This window comes from Diadema antillarum, unplaced genomic scaffold (assembly GCF_040938485.1).
Source record: "Diadema antillarum isolate AM-2024a unplaced genomic scaffold, OU_Dant_1.0 seq00000069_RagTag, whole genome shotgun sequence".
Classification (NCBI taxonomy): domain Eukaryota; kingdom Metazoa; phylum Echinodermata; class Echinoidea; order Diadematoida; family Diadematidae; genus Diadema; species Diadema antillarum.
In genome coordinates, this window is record NW_027271168.1 from 3530160 (window position 1) to 3554070 (window position 23911).

Sequence of the window (23911 nt, forward strand, 5' to 3'; positions counted from 1 at the left end):
TGCAAAACTTGAGAATTCTATAACTTTGTTATCGTTATCATACTCTGTTTATGATGTCCTTAAAGCTCTCACTTATCTGTTTTTACTGACCACAGAACCCTTGTGGGACAATGGACTTCTACAAGGCTGAACAACTTATACTCTTACACTATGAGACATTGAGCTTTTGTAGAACTTTTAACACTCAACAGGTATAACCTGTAGTGCTCGACACTTTGTCTGTCGGGTGCAATGTACCTGTCCAAACAAGAAAGATGCAAGACCAAGGCCATCCTGAAAGTGCTCTTACAGTGTATGATAAAGCCCCGTATAGGTATCATATAGCTCCATTTAAATGGTTTTGAGCAATAAAACTGGTCGAATGTGCTGATGATTGATCTAGTTAGACAGCCAGTGTAGATTTTTAGATAAGAGCCATTTGGGGGGGAATAGGTACACTGTAAGATGGACTAACTGTCTGAGTACTGTGTGTATAATGGATTAGGTTCTTAACTGAAGATATCCTGAGTCGTACTATATTGGAATGCTTTATGACCTTGTGTACGATGTCTAGAGATAAATGTATCAGATAGGAAACTGAGTAAAGTGGCAGTGTTATGTGAAAATCAGGGCATGGCCCTTTGAAAGAGCAATGGTACAGTGTAGCCCTGAAGAGGCTGCATGTGACAACCGTGACATTATTGTACACCTACAGTTGTATCATTATCAACTTTAAATCTGTAATTCTAAAGAACAATCACCATCATTATCATTACCATTACAAGAAGGTGTATTATTATTGTTATTATTATTGTTATTGTTATTATTATTATTATTATTATTATCATCATCATCATTATTGTTATTATTATTATTATTATCATTATTATTATTATTATTGTTATTATTATTATTATTATTATTATTATTGTTATTGTTGTTGTTATTATCGCTATCATTGTCATCATTATTATTGTCATCATTCTTTTGATCTTATATGATCATGGACTGGTGATCAGTTGTTAGGCTCAGTCAGCAGCGCATCTGTCTCCCAATCCATATGACCTGTGTTCGATTCCAGAGTCTAGCTGAGCAATGTTGTGTGTAATTATACCGTCCCCTCTAGCAGGAGAAAAACACTGTCCCTTGGAAAGGACATAAAATGGAAGTACCGTGTGTGAAAGAGTCACAACTCTTGCATATATGAAAGATCCTCTTTCATTCATTCATCACAGAGAGCAGGGTGCATTAATTTGTTGAAAAGGTCCACTTCACATCCAACTGGACCACATAAAAAAACCAGCCACATGTAGTGTAGCTGAATATGGGCTATCCAGTCATCTTTTTGGATGGGGAAAAAGGTGAAGCAAAAAAGTCGGAGCAATGCTTAACAAGTTTCTTTCCTTGACAAAGTTTATAGAAGTGGATTGCTAATTGGTCATCTTCACCAAATATCAAAGTGATGTTTCTGAATCTTGACAAGTTTTCCTATCATATCTTCCCATTCCTCACAGGTCTGTCTGATACTGTGGGATCACCATGGCTGCAAAGCGCCCTCACCAGGAGGTGGATTCCCACGACAGCGAACACTACTTCCAGCTGGCTCAGTACAAGGTGGTGACGGCCAACACTTTCCTAGACCACTGCAGCAAGCTGCACATCGAGTCTCGCCCGGGAAATGTCCGCAACTCTGGCATCATCTGCACCATTGGTAGGTCAGGAGGGCCTGCTGGTTCTAGTGGGAGAGAATTGGGATGAGCACAAGCTTTTATCCAAAAAGCATTAGTGCCCTACACTCCTTACTCTGGCCATAATTGGTAATCTCGTTCTTGTCAGCATTTGATAGTTTGAAGATACAGCTGTAACTGGGACTTACTGAAAAGATCTGTGAAAGAAAACAAACCAATACCAATAGGATACTGAATGTATGTTGATTACTTTTTGTACTGAAAACTAAGAATCGGCAGCAAAGTTTTGATTTACTTCATCGCTTAGTCATCCCCAACATTTTGTTGAAGAAAGCAGTCTGGTGTGACCAGTATGGGATGTTAAGGTGTCCAGCAATAAGAAGTAGATACACGGTGTCAAGATTTTCAAGGATTGTACTATTGTACAAGTATAGAGTTTGGAACATTAGGCATGCTGAGTTTGTTAGTTTAATTAGTATAAGATAATGATAAAGATATTACAGAATATCAAATGTTATGTAATAACTGTCTCCTTGTATTTTCCAGATGAGAAAATGTGAGGAAAGACAAGAGAGGATAGCAATTATTTCTCTTGTAATGTTATACTTGGATACATGACCTGGAATTGATACACTGTATCAGTGCACATTTTGAATTATGACAATTTTTGAAAATTGAGTTTTGCAGCAAGATGAGAAAACCATTCATTCTTGAGTATGAACACACACACTCATACACTCACACACACACACAAATTATTAACCCTTGCAATATGCACCGCACTGCGAAAATCAGTCTAGCTTGATTATTGTTTGGGGAACTCTTGCGATAATTTGCCCTGCGTGATGTGTATGAATGGCATGCGAAGAGACAAACAAATTTATTAATCCCACAATCCAACTTGCCATTCTAGGTTTGCACACACGGATGCGAGGGGTCATGCTCTGGTCATTTGTTTAGGCATGTGCAGTCTGGAAAAGTACTTAATTTTTTTTTGTCGTTGTTGTTGTTGTTGTGTGTGTGAACGGTGGCAAATAAAATCATTTTTTGCATTGCGATTAAAAAACCGATAACTCCTGCGTGTGCATGTAGCTAGGAAGTTGCAGGTTTTAAGTTGGAGAGCGTTATCAAACTTGATCGAACAATTAACACACATCTTGAAACTCCCTAAAACTCATATCGAAATGATCTCTGCTTAAAGCCTTACCAAAATACATTGTATCACGCAAGAGTGGGATTAAACAGTGATATGCCACATGCTGAATTGAGCTGAGCTGCTGATATTGTTTGATTTGTGCACAGAGTGTCTCATGAAGCATTCCAGGCATGCACAATAGACCATTGCTGTGGAACCAACCAAAGAAACAAATGAACACATACTTTAAAACAACAACAACAGATAGACAGACAGTTCAGATGTTTGTTACCTTGAATGATGGTTCCTTGTCATGTGAGGATATTCCAAAGTAAACAAGAAGTTGTTTAGAATCAAGGCATATATATTGGAAAGCACAGTGTCGGTAAAAATCTGCTGGAAGTTCTAGTAGACAAACAATATTAAGAAAACTGTGGCATTTTAAATAGTTTCTCTGTTACTACTTCTTACTTTTCTCTGTTCTACTATGCATTCAGCAAAATGAGCCACTGAAAAGGGTCAGCTTGATAGGGAATTTTTGGCTCAAGATGCTTGGTATTTCTTGTGATATTTCTTCTTCTTTTTTTTTTTTTCCTTCACAAAGCAGCACATATGGATTTAAAGATCAAGATTTTTTTTATTTGTCTTCAATGAAAGTAGATTTAACATGTTCACTTTACTACTCTACTGGTCAGGGAATGCTCTGTATTAATGTGATCATTGAAAAATGTTGCCAGTTATGCACGGATTGTTACAAATACCACTGAAACGTGACACTATATCACCCAATGTCGGTTTCAATCAATGTTTAAAGGAATATATTATAGTCCTTTATTACACAAGCGCTTGACCAAAAGTGTGTCAAGCATTTCTGTCATGTTTTTGTTTATATATTGAACCTTACATTGTGGCGTGCAGATGCAGGTTTGTTAAAGGACAAGTTCACCTTCATACAAGTTGTAGCCATGTGGGTTGAGTGAATGCAGCATTTTAGTAGAACACATGATCAGCGAGAGTTTGAGGAAAATCAGACAATCCATTCAAAAGTTATGAATTTTTGAAGTTTCTGCTCACTCAAGGCTGGATGAGAAGACTACTATAGCTTGTGATGTCACATGTGTACAATGATATAAAGAAAGAATAAAGAAAATTGAATACATTTTCTCTTTTCTCACCTAACAGAAGAACACTTGACTTCTCTCTTTCAGAAGGCAGGGGGAATAATACTACCCTTAACATATGTCAGTAACAAGTTGAAGAAATGTGCACTTTATTCAAAAAGTGAAGTTTCGTGAAATTCTCTTTTTATTTTCTTTATATTGTTGTACGCATATGACATCATACACTGTAGTAGTCTTCTCATCCAGCAGTGACTGCACAGATACTTTAAAAATTCATAACTTTTGAACGGATTGTCCGATTTTCCCCAAACTTTCACTGATGTGTTCTACTAATATTGTTGCATTCACTCAATCAACATGTATATGAAGGTGAGCTTGTCCTTTAATGATTTCTCAGTTGCTGTAATTACTTTTTTAAAGGTTTGTAAACAGTGTGTAGAGTGATAAAGAGATTATTTATGCTTTCATTCATGCCAAGGAGACTGACTCATGTTTTCTTTTGTGTGTAGGACCGGCCTCTCGCAGCGTAGAGACTCTCGGAGAAATGATCAAGAATGGAATGAACGTTGCTCGCATGAACTTTTCTCACGGAACCCATGACGTAAGACTGTTCTTTTCATGTTTTTGTTGTTGTTCTTGTCATTGTTGTTGTTGTTGTTGTTGACTTTTTATTTGGTACACTTACTTTCTAAGTAATAGGATTAAAGATATTTTACTAAATTACAAAGAGCCAGCCATTAATTGTACCAAGGAAAGATGACATTTAAAAATCTTTGCAATTATTTTCCCTTCCTTGTTCTCATAGTTGGATGCACTGTGTCAAAATGAGTCTGTTCAGATCGAAAGGCCAGGTCATGCGAAAAGTTGGCATAGGTTTATATAATCGAGGAGAGTAAAAAAGGATAGTGCTACTGTACCAGTAAGGTCTGCCAGAGTACAACACCTGAGATGAGAATATCCACAAGACTGGTGTCTCTTCCTTTTACCAATATTATTTGTCGGTGTGCAGAACTCTGCTATCATCATTGTACTGGTACCGGCAGTTATGGTGCTGCTCAAGTTTCTTGTGACGCTGTGCCACCGACAGACGAAAGGAATATCTTATGGTGTCTGCATCAGGCCATGCCTGGGACTTAATCATTCATTGGAACTGAAATACCTGTGTTGTGACCATCTAATGAGTAATCATTATGAAAGATTTCAAAATGTACAGTTTGTAATCATGATGTAGCATATGTAGCATTTGAAATGATGTGACTGACAATTGGTACTTTCAGACAGCATATTATGAAAGAAAATGCTAGTAGAATCTTCTTATGTTCAAAGTCAAATTTAAATTCTGTAAGATACAATGTATGTTTGCTAGATAAGCAAAACTGTCCAGTACAACCAGAGTAAGCAGTCTAGTTACCTTAATAGAACCTGTTAGATGGTGTGCCTACCTTTAGAAGTAGTCATCGTGGCTCAGTGGATTAATCCACAGTATCTCAATCTCAAGGTCCGTGGTTCCAGTCCGCTGGCAGCAGCAGTTGTACCCTTCATAGGCAAGGCACTTATTCCTCATTTCTGAGTCCTTTGGAGGGGACTGAAGCTATAGGTTGCATTGTAGCTTGCTCATGAGCCCCATAAATGAATGTTTAATTGCCACATGACATAAAATTATCACTTAATACAACAAATTGCGCATAGGAGAAAAGTTGCAATCATTTTCACCTTTCACCATCACCTTGTCATGAAACCTATGAGATAACTCAAATCCTGCCTAATGGAACAACATACAAATGTACGCAAAATTTGATCTTTTGCAAGTAGTTACCCCTATGTGGTCAATATTAACAAGTCCAACACGCAGCTACATCTTCTGGCATCCCAAGAACAGCCATGTTGTGGATTTTTTTTCTCACCAATCTTTATTCCAGATATTCCTATTATGGTCCATTTTAAGTCAGCAGTACATGCACATTTGTTGAATGATGTCATGAACAAATAAGATCAATTGTTTTTGTGATGTGTGTATTTACATATTAATTTGTATTCAAGGGCCACTTCTCATCTGCTTGATGGCTTCATCAGACCTAGAATCTGCTATTAAAAAAAAATAATAAAAAAAGATGCAAGCACCTGCACACATTTTTTTAATAGTTGCAAAGCTTGTACTTTATTCATGCTGAGCTGTCAAGGAAATTTTGTATGTCATTAAAAATGAGAGGAAATAATGGGTTCCTTTTCAACAGTGTAAACAGAATTTCACTCATTTGCAAGCTATGGGGTCTGTCTTTTTGCAGTACCACCGGGAGACCATTCAAAATGTGCGAGAGGCAGAGAAGAACTTCAACATGTCTCGCTGCATCGGCGTTGCCCTGGATACAAAGGGACCAGAGATCCGTACCGGTCTGCTTGCTGGGGTGAGCTTTCTCTTTAACTGGCCTCCTACAGATTTTATCTCCCTGTATCTCTGTCATCAAGTTTGTGCAAGAGTATGCTGGACATGTCAGGAATGTTTTCCGGGAAAATTAATTCTCCAGTTCATGGGAAAGGAAAAGTTCTACTCCATGTATGTCATGTGTAACATCTTGATCTATCACATGAATATGCAGTAGTGGTATGATTGGGACAAATGGCGATGAGATTAGTGATGCTTCAACATGAATGTGGATAGTTGTTTGCCTTGTTTCACTTCACATTTTCCCTTTGTTGTACAAACATAAAAATACTTACCGTGATTGTTCGGGTTTTTTTTTCTTCATCTGCTAACAAATCTCATTGCAGTTTAGTATACATGTATGCAGATTTGGACGTACAGTAGATTTAAACATGCTGTTGGCAACTTTAGAGGTACAGGTGTATGGTCTGGCTTTATAATGTAGTATTTCACACACTGAATAATTGCAATAATTTGAATTATGATGTCATACCATACCGATGAAATAAATGGTTTCCAGATATATGGTGCCTGCTCCAAACCCTATTGTTTGGTAACAGAGGCCTGTCATTGGCTGAATAATTCTTTAAGGGGATAGAGAAAGAAAAACAAATCCTATCAGAGGCAATTTTCTTTTTGTTATCTTCAACGACTACAATATGTTCCTTGTTATGGCAGTAAGTTTGAGTTGCTCTCTTGAGACCAGCATGTATATTATATGGGAACGCTGGCAACATTTTGCCAAATATAGGGAGATATAAAATCCATGTTCCCAGGTCAAAATCATCATACATCCATTGTTTGACTGCTCTAGAACTAGACACAATGTCAAGTTTCTTTCCCTGTGTTTGGGTTTGTTTGTTTGTTGGTTGGTTTTGTTCAAACTGACTGTGGCATACAGCTGTAAGTTAAAGAGTTAAACCGATATTGGATTTGTAAATCTGATTGTTTAGTGTAAATCTGATTGTTTGTGTGAGACAGTCATGTCGGTGTTGATGGCACTGTTTTCATCCACTTGTTTGGGTCACAGGGCGGATCAGCAGAGATCAAGTTGGAGGCAGGGAAGACAATCAGGCTCAGTCTGGACAAGGCTGACTCCGAGTCCGGCTCGGTGGAGAAGATCTACGTGGACTACGCCAACATGGGCAAGGTTCTGGACAAAGGTAGCACAGTGTTCATTGATGACGGCCTCATTGCATTGGAAGTACAGGAGATTGGTAAGAAAGCCTGCTTGACAGACCATTGTGTTGTGACGTGAGTTTATCTCGTGTATGTTTCAATCTTGACCTGCAATTCTTGATTGTGAGACTTCAATTCATTAGTGGGGACATTGCTTACTCCGTTGAGGACGAGTCCCGGGTATACTCAGGCAGGTGTCTATGGGAAATGCGCGTTGTAGCAAAATCAGTCCGTCCTCGACAGGTTAAATGCTTCATTCACCAAGCAGCATTTCAAGTCTGAAATATTATTATAAGTAAAAAAATGAAAGTAGTCAACCAAATCCAAGCCACATCATGGTGGCCTGTGTGTGGTACTGGTACATGGTTCACTTGACTAGGTTTATCTCTATATCATATCCATGGAGAAAAGCTGATTAAATCCCTTTCTGTGCTCATGCAATATAAAGCTATACATTGTAACTTCAGCATTCCAAGCTGTTTCAGGGATGTTCAGTTCATTCCTCTCAAAACTTGGTCTCGATGAAAAGTTAGACAAGCTACTCAGACGAAGCAATAATGCAACAGTACCTAATGAATTCCAAGATAATGCACTATGGACTTATACAGTACTAGGAGGATTGCATTGAGCTTCTTCATTGACTGAAGGTTTCTAGACATCCGTGCCAATTGGCAAAGAAACCACTCCAATGCATACATCAATCAGTGACTAAGATCCAGTGAGGGTTGAGCAACCATCAAGAAAGAAGCTTGGTGAGGTGCAATAGCTGAAAGGAGTCAAGTTACTTTAGATGGCTTTACAGCGTGATGTGATTAAGAGAGGACGTGATGGCATGATGATTGTATTGTCATGACATATTAGTGGGGTCACTTTCCAGATTGTTGATAATTCATAGAGTGTGTTAGTGTGGTTTAAAACGTCTCCGTTCATATCAAAGTTTGCATCACCTATGTAGGAGAGAGACATATTGAAGATTGTGCTTGTTCACTGCTGGGAAGTGATGCACAATTACATATGTTTTTGGTCTTACGGCCCACACTATTGTTTGGATGGAAAAAATGGGTACAGGACAGAAATTAAATGAGAATAAACTTATGTCAATGATATGACCAAAAAAAAAAAAAGTTTCTTGTCAACATTCTCAAAGCTCTCCATCGCTCTCTATCATTTGTTACCTAAATTGTGTGAAACATACAATCAAGTACGCTCTGCATTTGAATATTTCTGCTTTAAGAAAAATAACATATGGTTGATGATTGCAACAAACAGAATAATTTCCAATATTATTGTGTGAATAGTTTGTACATAAGTGGTGATATGTTGATTGAAGCTTTGTGTTTGATACTGAGTCAGTATTTTGTAGCGAACTGCTGAAACTTGGATCTTGAAGAAATGGTTTATGAACTCATTTTTACAGTTGTTAAAAGCATTTGTTAAAAGTTTATCACATCTAGAAGACTGCTGTCTATTCAGTGTTATCACCATGTTCAAAGACAAAACAGATTCTAGTCCGGGAGCCAGCGGGGGTCAGCCTAGCTGAAAAGGTTACCAATTTTTATGTGTATAGCAATTTAGTACATATGCCCCTGAGTATGGAAATGCACGTCTGGCTGGTCATCGGTGGTGGGTGTGGCCAGCAGGGCCACAAAAAGGACCCCCCAAAATTAGGCTAGCCTAGCTGGAAAAGTAACCCCATGAAAACAACTGGAACTTGTTCGTTACACTTACAGGATAAATGAATGACCATTGCCAGACGTTTTAAGTGGTGGGGGGTAGCCGCCAGACGCTCTTAAAGGCCCAACTCCAGCTAGGCTAGCCTAGCTGAAAAAGTAACCTCATGAAAACCACTGGAACTTGTTCGTTACACTTACAGGATAAATGAATGACCATTGCCAGACGTTTTAAGTGGTGGGGGGTAGCCGCCAGACGCCCTTAAAGACCCAAATTTTTCCAGCTAGGCTAGCCTAGCTGAAAAAGTAACCTCATGAAAACCACTGGAACTTGTTCGTTACACTTACAGGATAAATGAATGACCATTGCCAGACGTTTTAAGTGGTGGGGGGTAGCCGCCAGACGCCCTTAAAGACCCAAATTTTTCCAGCTAGGCTAGCCTAGCTGAAAAAGTAACCTAATGTAACCCACTGGAACTTGTTTGTTACACTTACAGGATAAATGAATGACCTTGCCAGACGTTTTAAGTGGTGGGGGGTAGCCGCCAGACGCCCTTAAAGACCAAACTTTTTCCAGCTAGGCTTGCCTAGCTGAACAAGTAACCTTGTGAAACCCACTGGAACTTGTTCTTTACACTTACAGGATATATGCATGACCGTTGCCAGACGTTTTAAATGGTGGTGGTGGTGGTGGGGGGGGGGGGGGGGGGTGTAGCCGCCAGACGCCCTCAAAGACCCAATTTTACCAGCTAGACTAGCCTATAATATAGCTGGAAAAATAACCTCCTGAAACCCATTGGAACTTGTTCTTGTGATACACTCAAAGGATAATTGAATGATTGTTGCCAGACAATAGCCGCCAGACGCCCCAAAGACCAAACTCTTACCAGCTAGGCTAGCCTAGCTGAAAATTAGGAAAGTAACCCCATGAAACCCACTGGAACTTGTTCTTACACTTACAGAATAAATGCATGACCGTTGCCAGACGCTTTAAGTGGTGGGGCGTAGCCCCCAGACGCTCTCAAAGACCCAATTTTACCAGCTATAAGGTTCACATATTTCAGAAATGATAGCAGTGTAATTCCATAACAATACCGCTTGCTTGCGAGTTCACCTGTCTATAATCTATGCATGCCTTATTCTTTTGTTCTGCTTCCTTGAGCCCCAACTCATGCATTCTTATGGTGACTCTCCCATGTCATTATCCTTGTTCATTGCAATTTGTTCTATTTTTTAAAAATATTCTTATTCTTCATCCCAATTATCACAAATTCTGAAACTCTGTCCTGAGTATAACTAATTCATAGCTGTACAAATGTAAAAATCTGAGAATCACCCGGAGGTCTCCTTTAATGGGGGAGTTTCTTGAGCGCACAGGGAAACATGCTTTGAAATATCAATAGAACAAGTGTTGAGACGAAATACTGTAGAAATATGAGAATATACAGTGCTGTGGTTTTGGTAGAAGAAATAGGGTATCTGTATTTGTCCTCAGTGATAACCAAAAAACTTATTAGGAAAAAATAATAGACATCAAAAAAGAATTGCCCAATCAAACATGTCGGGATTTTTCTCAAACATCAGTGTTCTCATTTTCTTTGCAGTGTAAAACAAAAATAAAAAAACAAAAAAACAGGGCCGGGTACGGCAGCATCCGGATGGAAATTGGTGGGATGGGCGTGAACCCGCGGGTATTATAACATACTGACGTGAAAAAAAAAAAACAAGACCAAAAACTACTTTCTTTCTGTGCCCTGGGGAGAAATATTCATCAATTGCATTTTGGAAATGTTGAAAATCACAACTTTTGATGAAATTGTCAGTATCTCTTCTTATATGAAGGCTTTTTTTATAATTAAGTTTCTTTCCTCTATGACCATGATAAAACAAACCCCTGATGATTAAATCAAAAAACAATCAAAACTTGGCAAATGAACTCTTTGGACATTAGCAAAAGGGAATACATTAACAGTTTTTGCAAACACTTTATACAATTGTCTAATACTCCATCAAGCTCATAAAAAATACAATTTTACTGCAACAAGAAATCTATTCAGTAAGACTCGTCCTCGATGTACATAGCTTAAAATGCCAACTTTTTAAAAATAATTTCCCAGCTCTTAAATTTACTTTAAAAAGGGGAAGTAAAGCTCAACACCTTTGGCCTATGACTTTTTAGGTACCGTATCACCTTACGGTTGAGGAGATGGGTAAAGAAAAATTATTAACGAAATAAAACTTATAGGAACATGCTTCACATGACCTCACCGTTTTCTTCTCTTAAGAAAGAAATGAAATCTGATGAATTATTTAAATTGTTCAAGAGTGTTTTTGAACATAGTACATTGCAAAAGCAGAAAAAATCAGTGTTTTTAAGAAACATAACTCACAACAACAAGGAATTCCTGTCGTGTCTAGTATTGCACGTTTTTGGTTTGGAGGGTTTTGGATGCTAATATTTCAAGACAAGTTTATGCTCCGGCACTTCAATGAACTTAAATGTAAAGTAATGATCAACCTCTCTTGCCAATAAACTCAACATTTGCTGTTCTTCAGTAAAGTATATGACAGAAACATATGAGAAACATGTCTAAAATTCATATGAATAAGCTCACAGCAACAACAAAAATATTATGTTATCTATAAACTAATACTGCATGTACTTAGTTTCGAGGGATTAAGATGCAAAATGTTATGACAAAAGCCCCTACGTGGCTACCAGCAATTATACATCCTTCAACTTCTTTAGCAAATGAGCTCATGTGTATCATCTTCTTGTTGAGAAGACGAAGATGAGTAATGATAAAATAACCAAACTATCAACTTTCCTTAACATGTTTTACATGAAATCATTATTGCCTTCTCGTAACGAAATTGAAAAAAACCAGAACATCTGAAATTGTTCAAAATCGCTTCTTGATAACGATGAAAGCAAAGGAAACTTAGTGTTTGTAACCACTATGACACGTGTCTACGGATCTGTCATGCTCATAAGAAACGTAACTCACAGGAATATAATTTTATACAGTAAGTACTTGGTTTGGAGGACATTTAGATGCCAGCTTTTCAAGAATAATACACCAGCACTGACATTAACTGATGAAAAAAAAAAGGAATGCTCAGCTTCTTTATCCAATTAGCTCATAGGTAATTCCTTGTAGTTGAAAAAAAAAACACGAGTACACATAAAAATATAGACTTCCCGTAACATGTATCACAGGTCATGATCTCCACATTTGCTCCTCTTAACTTAAAAGAAATAAATATACATTTAAATTTGTTTTAAATGACCTTTAAAAAATATGAAGAAAAAAATTATGTGTCTGCAAAGGCTTGACACGTGTCTAATGCTGGGTCACGCTCATATTAAACGTAGCTCACAGGAACAAGGAATTCACGTGTGTATAAAATAATACTGCAGAGAGGATGCAAAGTTGAACCCTTTATTGAGGGTGCGAAAATGTTCCCTTGGGTACATCTTTCCACCCACACTAAGTGGTGCTAGATTGCACCTCTTCTTGAGGGTGCATCTTTCCACCCACACTAAGTGGTGCTAAGTTGCACCTTTCTTGAGGGTGCGATCTTGCACCCTTAACCTTTCAGCGCACCTTTGCACCCCGTGTCGCCTTTACATCTTGGTGCAACTTTACATCCTTTGGTGAGGGTGCAAGGAAACACCCAAAGTTCCAAGATTGTGCCTTGTTTTGAGGGTGCAATCTTGGAACTTTGGGTGCTACTTTGTACCCGCAAGAAAGGGTGAAAGTTACACCCTCGGGAGCAACTTTGCCCCCTTGAAAAAGGCGCAACCTCGTACCTTTAGGTGCAACTTTACGCCCAAAGGATGCAAGAATGTACCATCTCTTGAGGGTGCATTCTTGTGCCCTATTGGTATGATGTTGCACCTATGTGGTGCTTATTTTGCTCCATGACTGCTGCAAAATTGCTCCTTTAAAGGAGCAAGTCAGTGTCACTGCCTGCTCCTTTATAGGGACAATATTGCCCATCATCTCAAGGTGGAACTTAGCATCACATAATCGGGTACGATTTAGTTCCTTAACTACTCTAAACCTTGAATAGTGCGAACTGATGTAAGCCTATTTGCTCAGTATATAACTTATGTTGTTGTTGCACTCTGCAAAGTAAATAGGATTAGTGTAACTTGGATCTTGTGAATCATGAAATGTGTGTGCGTGTGGAATTTGTGAGTTGTGAAAATGTTAATGTAAAAGTTAACTTAGTTGTGTTTGAATATTATACTGAAACCAAAAATTTACCCAATTACCTTTTCAATAGTGAGCACTATATCTATCAAGCAGTTAACCTTCTCGGCAAGAGTATACATCTGCATGAAGGAAGAGGTGAAAATATGATATGCAGTTGTCTGGATACGTTTTATTCAAAACGTTCTTGAATGCGTACTTATTCACATATTATATAAGAATAACATATGCTTCTTACCAGTACTCAAAGCCTCTAAAACAAGAGCATGCTTCTTACACTTCTAAAGTATACACCATATCTTAAAAACAAAATGTAAGAGGATTTAAGAAGCTGTTTGTATGCATTCAAACGAATCCATATTTCTATCTAAAATCTAAAACGTGTCTTGTAAAATGGGAATTCGTTTTATAATGACGATGCCAATTGTCTTAAAGTCCTTATCACAACATGTCTTAGAGTTCACGCTTATTGAAAACATGAGATTCTTGGCACGTAGATTACAACTATGGTTTAAAGAGTTAACTGAGATACGCATATCGTATACGGGCATTTCGATGAAAACATTTAAATACAAGGTACTGTAAATAATATGAAAATCAAACTTGATACCAGCCCTTATCGGCAACCAATACAGACTATGGAGGACTGCAGTTATAATTGTGTTCAGATATTGTTTTGGGTGATACACGCATGCCGACTGATTTGGGATCAATTCGAGTCCCTCGAGCTGAGATTCCGGAACTGCAATGAGCAAACCATCATTATGCATAACAAAGTGACTGAGAATAATTCATGCACCAGTTTCTGTTTCGTTGTTCTATACACAGAAAGTTGTTTCGTTTTCCAATTCTGTGCAGGCACACAGAGATTTACAGAATTCAATCATCTTTGGCTATAACGCCATGGTCGCGTGCAAAATGAATGCAGCTTATCTAACTTAACCTGTAGTTACTGAATAGGAGACTACTGTATATTCAATTTATACACTATTAATCGGATGATAGAACCTGTCAAAGAGTAAATTGCGGATATCATATGCCATTGTCAAATTCACTTTCTGTTCTATTGCGGATATCATATACCATTGTCAAATTCACTTTCTGTTCTATACATAGTATCAATGGAATGTTATGAACCACTTCAGCATTACCAATCATCATAATTATTTCCCTGAAACGGCTGCATTTGTATGAGCGGGAAGAGTTTGGCATCATACATAGCAAGAGTCGTGACTACAAAACTAAATAGGGCCTACATGTATTATACAAGGTTTTAGGACACTTTGAATCATGCCCCCCCCCCAAAAAAAAAAAACAACAACAACAAAAAAAAACCAACAACAACAACAACAAACAAACAAAACCAACAACTTAGTGAAATGTTGTACAATGTATGCCCTACTTCCATTAACCTATGATCTTTGACCTTTGAATACATGGTCCGCATTTTTTCAACGAATAGGCATTTGGATGCAACGTAGGTATTATATAAAAGAAAAAAAAAAATGTTTTAGGAAAATACATTTAACCACTTCAGAAATAATTATGGAACAAATAGCAAAACATTGACACGTTCACTTCTTCCGTAATGACATGACAGAAAACTTTCCTCACCGAATCGTTCTGCCGTAATTCATGAGCAAGTCATGGATAATCATATACTTAGTTCGATTAAAAGTATACATTGAGTCATTGCAAAAGCATTTAATGAAAAGTATGCTTCAGAACTACATCATTGTCATTTATTCTATAACACTAAAAATATAGAGCTATTGGTCCACCATATTGCCTAACAGGTCGTTGTCCTCCTACCACATTTGTTTAGCAAATAAGGCACAGAATTTAATTTTGCACTTGTTGCCAAAGACTCTAATCTTCTTTACCGCTATTCTCAGACATGGTATGCTGGTGCTGTATGAATTAGAAACGGAAGCTTACAAATATTCACCATCTAACAAGGCAAAAGCGAAGTGATGTCTCGTCCGCGTATATCGACTTTGTGATTACAGAGATTTTCAAATGGCATAGGCCTAGTTCGTTGACTTTTTGACTGTTGTCGTAGTCGGACTTCACCAATATTAACACTTGACAGCAATCATTAGATGATCTGAGGAGTGAATTTGGTGGTCATATAGCTCAAAAGTGTGGAAAGTTATTGAAAGAACACCAGAATACTATGTCGACAGTGTTTATCAGGTGAGATACAAACATAGAACAAGTTCCAGTGGGTTTCAGGAGGTTACTTTTCCAGCCAGGGCTATAGTCTAGCTGGTAAAATTGGGTCTTTGAGGGCATCTGGCGGCTACCCCCCCCCCCCCCCCCCCCCCCCCCCCACTTCTTAAAACGTCTGGCAACAGTCATGCATATATCCTGTAAGTGTAAATAACAAGTTCCAGTGGGTTTCAGTAGGTTATATTTTCAGCAAGGCTAGCCTAGCTGGAAAAAATTGGGTCTTTAAGGGCGTCTGGCGGCTACCCCCCACCACTTAAAATGTCTGGCAATGGTCATTCATTTATCCTGTAAGTGTAACGAACAAGTTCCAGTGGGTTTCATTAGGTAACTTTTTCAGCTAGGCTAGCCTAGCTGGAAAAAGTTGGGTCTTTGAGGGCGTCTGGCGGCTACCCCCACCACTTAAAACGTCTGGCAATGGTCATTCATTTATCCTGTAAGTGTAACGAACAAGTTCCAGTTGGTTTCATGAGGTTACTTTTTCAGCTAGGCTAGCCTAGCTGGAAAAATTTGGGTCTTTAAGGGCGTCTGGCGGCTACCCCCCACCACTTAAAACGTCTGGCAATGGTCATTCATTTATCCTGTAAGTGTAACGAACAAGTTCCAGTGGTTTTCATGAGGTTACTTTTTCAGCTAGGCTAGCCTAGCTGGAGTTGGGTCTTTAAGAGCGTCTGGCGGCTACCCCCCACCACTTAAAACGTCTGGCAATGGTCATTCATTTATCCTGTAAGTGTAACGAACAAGTTCCAGTGGTTTTAATGGGGTTACTTTTCCAGCTAGGCTAGCCTAATTTTGAGGGGTCCTTTTTTTGGCCCTCCTGGCCACACCCACCACCGATGACCAGCCAGACGTGCATTTCCATACTTAGGGGCATATGTACTAAATTGCTATATACATAAAAATTGGTAACCTTTTCAGCTAGGCTGACCCCCGCTGGCTCCCGGACTATTCATTAATCCATTTGTAGTTGGCCTTCCTGGATTGACATATACACTGTACTAATCAGCTGTATGATCGATGGTTCTCCTCTGCTTCTTTTCTGTTTTATCCTCTTGGGAAATGCTTGTAATGTGTAACAGGAGCCAGTTACTTGGACTGCAAGATTATCAATGGGGGTCTGCTGGGGAGCAGGAAGGGAGTAAATCTGCCTAATGCTGAGGTGGATCTGCCGGCTCTTTCAGAGAAGGACAAGGCTGATCTCCAGTTTGGGCTTGAGAATGAGGTGAGAACTCTTCTTAGCAAGATTGATTCAAGGGCAAGAAAATATAATTTTTATGGAAGTATGTTTTGTTTTTGTTTTTGCTTTTGTTTTTGAAACTTTGATGTAGCACTCATAGTATGTGCAATTTCTCAGCCTATTTAACAAGACTGTACGAGCTGAAATTTTCAGGATAGTTTTATTTTTGCAAATAGCCTTTAAGCCTAAAAAATAACAACAAGCGTATTATCGCTGGGGTGACAAGCCCTTGTATCTCAAATGTTGGTGATAAGGACTATTTTGGATTAATGGTCAGATAATCAGTGAAGTGATGTCCTGTCCAAATCCTAGCTGTCTTACCCCCAAAATGAAGCCACCATGGCATGTCAAAGGAAAGGTTATCCCATTTGATATAGTGCTTTGGCCACCATGTTTTTTTTTTGCTCTCCTGAACATTTGAAATTTTTTAGATACGAGGTCTTGTCGCCCCAGGAGTGCTTGAATAAACAATTTCTGTAAAGGTTTAGCAATATGTGATATCTGCCCAAAGAATCTTGGCTAAATAAACTTTTTTCGAAGTAAATGCTGAAGGAAAAAACAGAAATATAGCACGTTTTCGTTATAAATAACAACCATTGCAGAGTTGTGCTGCAGTGTTTGTAGTCATTTAACAGTAAGACCTTATACCCATGCTCCAAAGCTCGCTGGCTATGTGCCTAGGGTATGATGACTTTTTCTTGTCCTCTCTGTGACCTGTCTTCTCAATTGTCTGGTAGTAGTCAGAGGTCCATTTCATAGAGAGGTTTTTAGCGAATGCTAGCTACAAGAATGGCAGTCAGCATAATCCGAGTGAAACACTACTCATTCTTGCATGTCTGCTTCTATTAGAAAAGCAACTCTTCTCTTTCTGCAATTTCTGTTGATTTATATTAAAAATTGGATTTAATTAGGGAGTAAACTCCTCAACCTTCGTCTGAAGTTAATCTCCGTTTGGGCCCTGTCCCACAAAAAAAGTATGTAATTGTAAGCTACACTAATTCCAGTTTTCATGTTAAAAGATCCAATGCTCACAACTGATCAAATTTCGCCCACTGCTATGCAGTTTTTGTTTGCAGTTGCCATGGTAACAACTGCAATTTTCACAACTGGTAAGTTGCAGCCCAACTGCTGTGCAATGTTTGGTAGGCTGTGATTGTGTTGTAATTTTTCAATGTGAAATGGATGCAATGAATGTCTGCACCTTTAATAAGACTCTGTAGGCCATGACAGCCTGTCTGGCTCTAGACTGATGACATTAACCTTTTCATGTGGTCTGCCCCCCTCCCCACGAAGGTCGAGATGGTGTTTGCTTCCTTCATTCGTAAAGCTTCGGATGTCTCCCAAGTGAGAGAGGCTCTAGGGGAGAAGGGAAAACACATCAAGATCATCAGTAAGATTGAGAACCAGGAAGGGCTGGCCAAGTAAGTCCTCCCAGATCCAGATTCATTCATTTTTAGCTCACCTGAGCCAAAAGCTAGAGGGAGCTATTCCTATAATTCATCGTCTGACATGCATTGCGGATTAACTTTTTACATAGCTTATTCTTGAAAACCCCTTGACAGATTAACACCAAACTTAGCAGGTAACATCCCTGGTGTTATGGAATCTCAATTTGTTCAATTGAACCAGAAATGCTCTGAGTAAATACTGGTATTAGTAATTCAAGTTTGTTTATGGCAAATCCAGAGGTGGCCCCCATGGGGCCACGACCAAATCTGGGGCCACTTACTACATTTTGATCTTCTCGTTGAGAAGACTTTGAAGGCATTATTGCCAGTGTGACAGAATATAACTGGCCACCATGCTTCCTAGAGCCCCCGCCTCCTAAATGTGCTATGTTTTTCCTATCTGTAAGAATGCGTGGAAGGAGAACTTGCTTTACTCAGATGAGTACTAGATCCACTGGGTCTCTTGTTTTATGTAGATCATATGTCATGGTTACAGTGTGACAGACGAAAGAAATTCTGAAAACATCACTCACTCTGAAAGCCCTCAAGACACTATTCTCCTACTACCAAAGCCAATACTTGTCTTCACTTCTGGTGCTGCTTAAATTGATGTTGGTCCATCTTAATCAGCTGAACTTGATATTCTGCTTGATTTATCTTTAAATCTAGCTTTTAGGTACAGTAAGCATCAAACTTTGATATGTCCCTTCTATGCCTATCCTAATTCTCAGATTTGATGAGATCTTGGAGGCCAGTGATGGCATCATGGTTGCCCGTGGCGACCTGGGTATCGAGATTCCTCCAGAGAAGGTCTTCCTTGCCCAAAAGATGATGATCAGCAGGTGCAACAAGATTGGAAAGCCAGTTATCTGTGCCACCCAAGTAAGGAGCAGCTTGGAATCAGTCTGAAATGTTATTGTTTGATGCCTCATGCAAATACTTCATAACATTACTAACATGTTTGGAGAACATCAGTTGGGTATTTGATATGATGGGATAAGATTTTACAGATTGTACTATGCTATGTAATTCTACAAGAGATATATTGTTTCAGCTGTTTTGGTCAGAATTATTTTGTTTTGTTTTGTTTTGTTCAGCTGTACAACGTCTCACTGTATATGTTGCATTTTATCATTAGATGAATAATATTCCACATCCTCTATTACATGACGTGTTGAAATTCATGAGGTTAAGAGATTATGCCTGCAGAGAAAAGTGTACTTTAGCTGGAATGCTCTTGTGAAAGTGTTGAGTTTCTTAGCGATTTATTATTACTGTCTTTAAAGATCAGAATTCAACCTTCTCTGCCTTTCTGGTCAGCAGAGAAAAATTGATTTTATGCCAGTGTGCAAACGAAGACACAGTATGGGTACTGATCCTTCAAAATTCATGTTTATCCCTGAATTCAAAGCTAGCTTTCAGAGCTATTCCAAAAAGAGGAGAGTTTGTGTGCCATACCAACCTCTCTCCCAACCTCCGATGATAACCACGCCTTTCTCCCCTCCAGATGTTGGAGAGTATGGTCAACAATCCACGCCCCACCAGGGCCGAAACAAGCGACGTGGCCAACGCTGTTCTGGATGGAGCTGATTGTGTCATGCTGTCAGGGGAGACGGCCAAAGGAAAGTACCCTGTGGAAGCTGTGCGCATGATGCACAACGTGAGTACTCACTGCTTGCAGTAGTACTAAAGATAAGAATTTAAAATCAGGGAACATTTTTATGCCTCCGCCAACGAAGTGGCCGGAGGCATTATGTTTTCGGGTCGTTCGTCCGTCCGTCCGTACGTCCGTCCGTACTTCCATACGTCCGTCCTGTTTTGTTTTTGTCGATATCTCAAGAACCGTGAGGTGGTTTTGCATCAAACTTGGTATGAGGGTATATCCTGGGGGGATGATACTTTGTTTGGATTTTAGGGTCACGGGGTCAATGGTCAAAGGTCACAGGTTATTTTGTGAAAAAAAGGTTGAAATTTCATGTTTTTCTCCATATCTCGCAAATGGTTCAAGGTATCTTCATGGAACTTAGTATATATGCATGTACCGATGGGCAGTGATTATCTAGGGAAGTTGGGGGTCATGGGTCAAAGGTCAAGGTCAACTCCTCAAAATATCACTACTTTACTTATATTTATGCAATGCCTGAAGGATTTTTTTTCCTTGATGTATGCATGTATAACCCAATATATATTCTGTGGGAAGTTTCTTGCCAAAAGGTCAAAGGTCAAGTGAAAGTGCTAAATTGCACTTCTTCCTCCATATCTCAAAAGTAACTCAAGGTATTATCATGAAACTTACATATTTATGCATGTTCTACCTAACAGTGATTCCCTTTGGAACTGTGAGGTCAAAGGTCAAAGGCCAGGTTTAGATAATACTATTTTACCATTTGATACTGAAATTATACTTTTTCTCAATACCTTGAAAATTACTCAATGCATAAACTTATAAAAGGGTCAAAAGTCAAGTAAAAATCATCAGTTCCCCCAAATACCTGCACTCTTGACGTTTTAATCATTCATCCAATTGAACCTAGTTCTAGGAAAGTGAACATTCAGCACATTTGTGGCAAACCTGTCATTTTAATATTTTGCCAATTGTGTGAAACTGTCATCACACATTGTCAAGACATTGTACTATAGACCTATTAGGAGAACCATGCATTATGGCGGAGGCATACACCAGTCGCCGTAGCGACATTTCTAGTTTTTTTTAAATTCATTACTGGATATTTGTTGTTGGTTTGCATTGGAAAAAAAGACCCTTTCTGTTTTGACACTAAAGGACATTTTTAAAGTTAAACAGGGAGAGAAATTGCAATGCTTCTACAATTACCTCATTGACCCAAACCAACCACGAGCACTTGCCCCTCCCCCCCCCCCCACACACACACACAATAAAAAAAAAAAAATGCTCTGCATCCCCTGTTGAATTATTATACAATTAAAACAAAGTAAAAAGTGGTTTGGTTCAAAGCTTGACATAATTTGCAAAATACATTGTAAAAGTGAAAGTTTTTACCGTGTGAAAGTTTTCGCACGACCAGAAACTGGTGTGAAAATAAAAGCACATGAATATTCTTGCGTGTTATATGTACCACTTTATAATGTCTTGCTTCTGCGGAATTAAATATGTTAAATTCTTCTTACGAGTTCAAAAGATATCTCACGCAAAAATATCCACCTTAACAGTAGTTAACTCTTTGGTTGATTCTGAGCACAGTGGGATGGTGTGATATGTTACATACAGTCATGCTAGGAAGACCAATTTTGTTTCTATCCCCTTATCCCCACTCCCACCCCCATCTCTAGATCTCTCGTGAGGCGGAGGCAGCTGTCTTCCACAGGCAACAGTTTGAGGAGCTGACCAGAGAGGTGGACATGCCAACCAGCGCTGGTCTGACGGTTGCCATAGCAGCCGTGGAAGCATCCTACAAATGTCTGGCTGGAGCCATCATTGTGCTTACAAAGACTGGCAGGTGTGCTTACAAACTTGGCCGTAAAACTGGAGAAAAGCGACATTTTTGTGTGTTTTTTTACGTTATGGAGTGGTGTGTTTACAGTCCTCATAAGAAAGGAGAGTGTTGCTTAATTATTTTGTCAACTCTTTTCTTTTATAATACAGATGTAGCACAGAAAAGGGGGACATTGATTTTCATTTCTTTCATTCACTGTTCTTCTTTAGTTATTAGGCGCGGTCAGACTGGCAAAAGATCGAGAAGTTTAAGATCGCGATCTTTAAGATCTCGAAGTTTTGCCAGTGTGACCGCAAACTTCCCGCGAAACTTCTTGATCTGTTTGCGGGCAGTGTCTCCGAAGCGCGAGGTCATTGTCATGTACAGGTGTGCATTGTTACGTCACAATCACTATCCATTGGACGGCGCACTCTTTCTTGTGCGCGTACGTATGGCCCAAACTTCGCGATCTTAAACTTCTCGATCTTTTGCCAGTCTGACCACACAAATTTTAAGGGCCCAATGTTTTAAGTTTTTATGGCACGTTTCTTTTTTGCCATAAATTTTTACCCTTTTATATCTCTTTTTATCTGTTATATCTCTTTTTTTAATCTTTTATATCCCATTCGCGTACAATTTCTTGTACGCGAATGGGCGAGACACATTATGGCACTTGCCTTGTTCTTCATCTATAGTGGGCAAAGGGCAACCTCAGTATATGGCCTTTCCACTGACAAAGCACTGTCAAGGGGTATGAACCAACTTTGGTAGACTTTGATATCTTACTACTGGTCAGAAAGAAATCCTGTGCAATGGGTTATGTGGAAAAGATACCGTGGTAATCAGCTTACCGTAATATCACCTCTAGCACTGTTCTTCGTTTTCACAGATCAGCCCATATGATCTCTCGATTCCGTCCACTGGCGCCAATCTTGGCCGTGACGCGAAACAACTGCATCGCTCGCCAGATTCATCTCCATCGCGGCTGCTTTCCAATCCTCTACCCCCATCCAGAGGAGAAGGACCGCGTCTGGGCGGAGGACATCGACAAGCGCGTCAAGTACGCCGTGGAGACCGGCAAGAAGAGAGGCTTCTTCGAGGACAACACACCGCTCATCGTTGTCACGGGCTGGCGATCAGGACCAGGGTTTACCAATACCATGCGCATCATCTATTCATAAATGACACACCCCATCCCCCTAGCCCCTCCCACCTTGTTTCGTGTCAAGCAGAACATTACACCTGGTACACCATTGTCTAATATTGTCAAAACTTTTATCTATATAGGAGTATGAATATTAATGCATCTTATAAATCAAAGCAGGAAGAATTCTGCAGAATCCCCCTTTGTTCGTTTACATCTGGTCATCTGTTGTCTTTCGAAGAAGTGCACCCTTGTGTCATTATATATCTGCCAAAGAAGCTATTTACACATCCTCCAAAGGCCATGGTAGGTGAAGTACCGGTATCAAAGGGCAGTGTGTTTTTATTCATGTCTACTCAAGAGGGAATTGTATGCCAATGCCTTCTCTATTCAGTGTATGACAAAAAGTAGCAGGGTAGGCTCAGTGCAAGTTGTCCCATATGAGATTGGCATTTCAGAAGTATAAATTAACAGAGGTTGTCATAGACAGTTGCTGTAAATGCCAGCACTTCTTCATGAAATATATGTAGTTTCTTCTTTTGAAGTAAAACAGGAAACATGTGCTCACATATATATTTAAATTATCATTTGAGCCTGTAGAGTTAATACCTCATCTACATGGTGTCTTGCTCACTCACACTGCATTTGATGCATTGAGTCCTTTTGCTTGTGAGGATGCCGATGATGAGATGACTTGCCAGTGAGTCTATGTCACAGACTCAATGGAGAAGGCGAGAAAATTTGACTTTGTGCCAAAGAAAAAGTGCTAGACACAGGATGCAGTGTTTCCCCCACAGCTATGCCAGCCGGTTACACATTGCGTAACAGTCTGTCCGATACTCTGATGGCAATCAGTCAATCAGTGAATTTATTGTTACCTTTTTTTCCCCCTTCTTTTCAGACAGTATGTTAACAGTATGCTGAATGCAAAATGAGTTATATCCTGTGAATGGTTGGTGAACATAGTGAGAACATAGCGAGATTATA

At 39.2% G+C, this 23911-nt stretch overlaps 1 protein-coding gene across 1 annotated transcript; it reads left to right on the top strand.

Annotated features, from left to right (window-relative positions):
• Positions 1–1493: 1493 nt before the first annotated feature.
• LOC139725957 (pyruvate kinase PKM-like) lies at positions 1494–23000 on the top strand. Its single transcript, XM_071637040.1, has 10 exons — positions 1494–1690; positions 4433–4524; positions 6209–6328; positions 7376–7562; positions 16723–16865; positions 18174–18301; positions 19060–19210; positions 19836–19988; positions 21638–21804; positions 22670–23000. Exons 1-10 carry the CDS (start codon positions 1519–1521, stop codon positions 22959–22961), a joined length of 1605 nt encoding a protein of 534 aa, XP_071493141.1. The 5' UTR covers positions 1494–1518; the 3' UTR covers positions 22962–23000.
• The last annotated feature ends 911 nt before the right edge of the window (positions 23001–23911 follow it).

What these genes read in the sequence shown, in the direction of transcription:
- LOC139725957 (XM_071637040.1), top strand. Translation starts at nt 1,519, where the DNA reads ATGGCTGCAAAGCGCCCTCACCAGGAGGTGGATTCCCACGACAGCGAA. An exon ending in AACCAGGAAGGGCTGGCCAA is followed by an intron (nt 18,302 to 19,059) that starts GTAAGTCCTCCC and finishes CCTAATTCTCAG; the next exon opens with ATTTGATGAGATCTTGGAGG. An exon ending in CAGTTATCTGTGCCACCCAA is followed by an intron (nt 19,211 to 19,835) that starts GTAAGGAGCAGC and finishes TCTCCCCTCCAG; the next exon opens with ATGTTGGAGAGTATGGTCAA.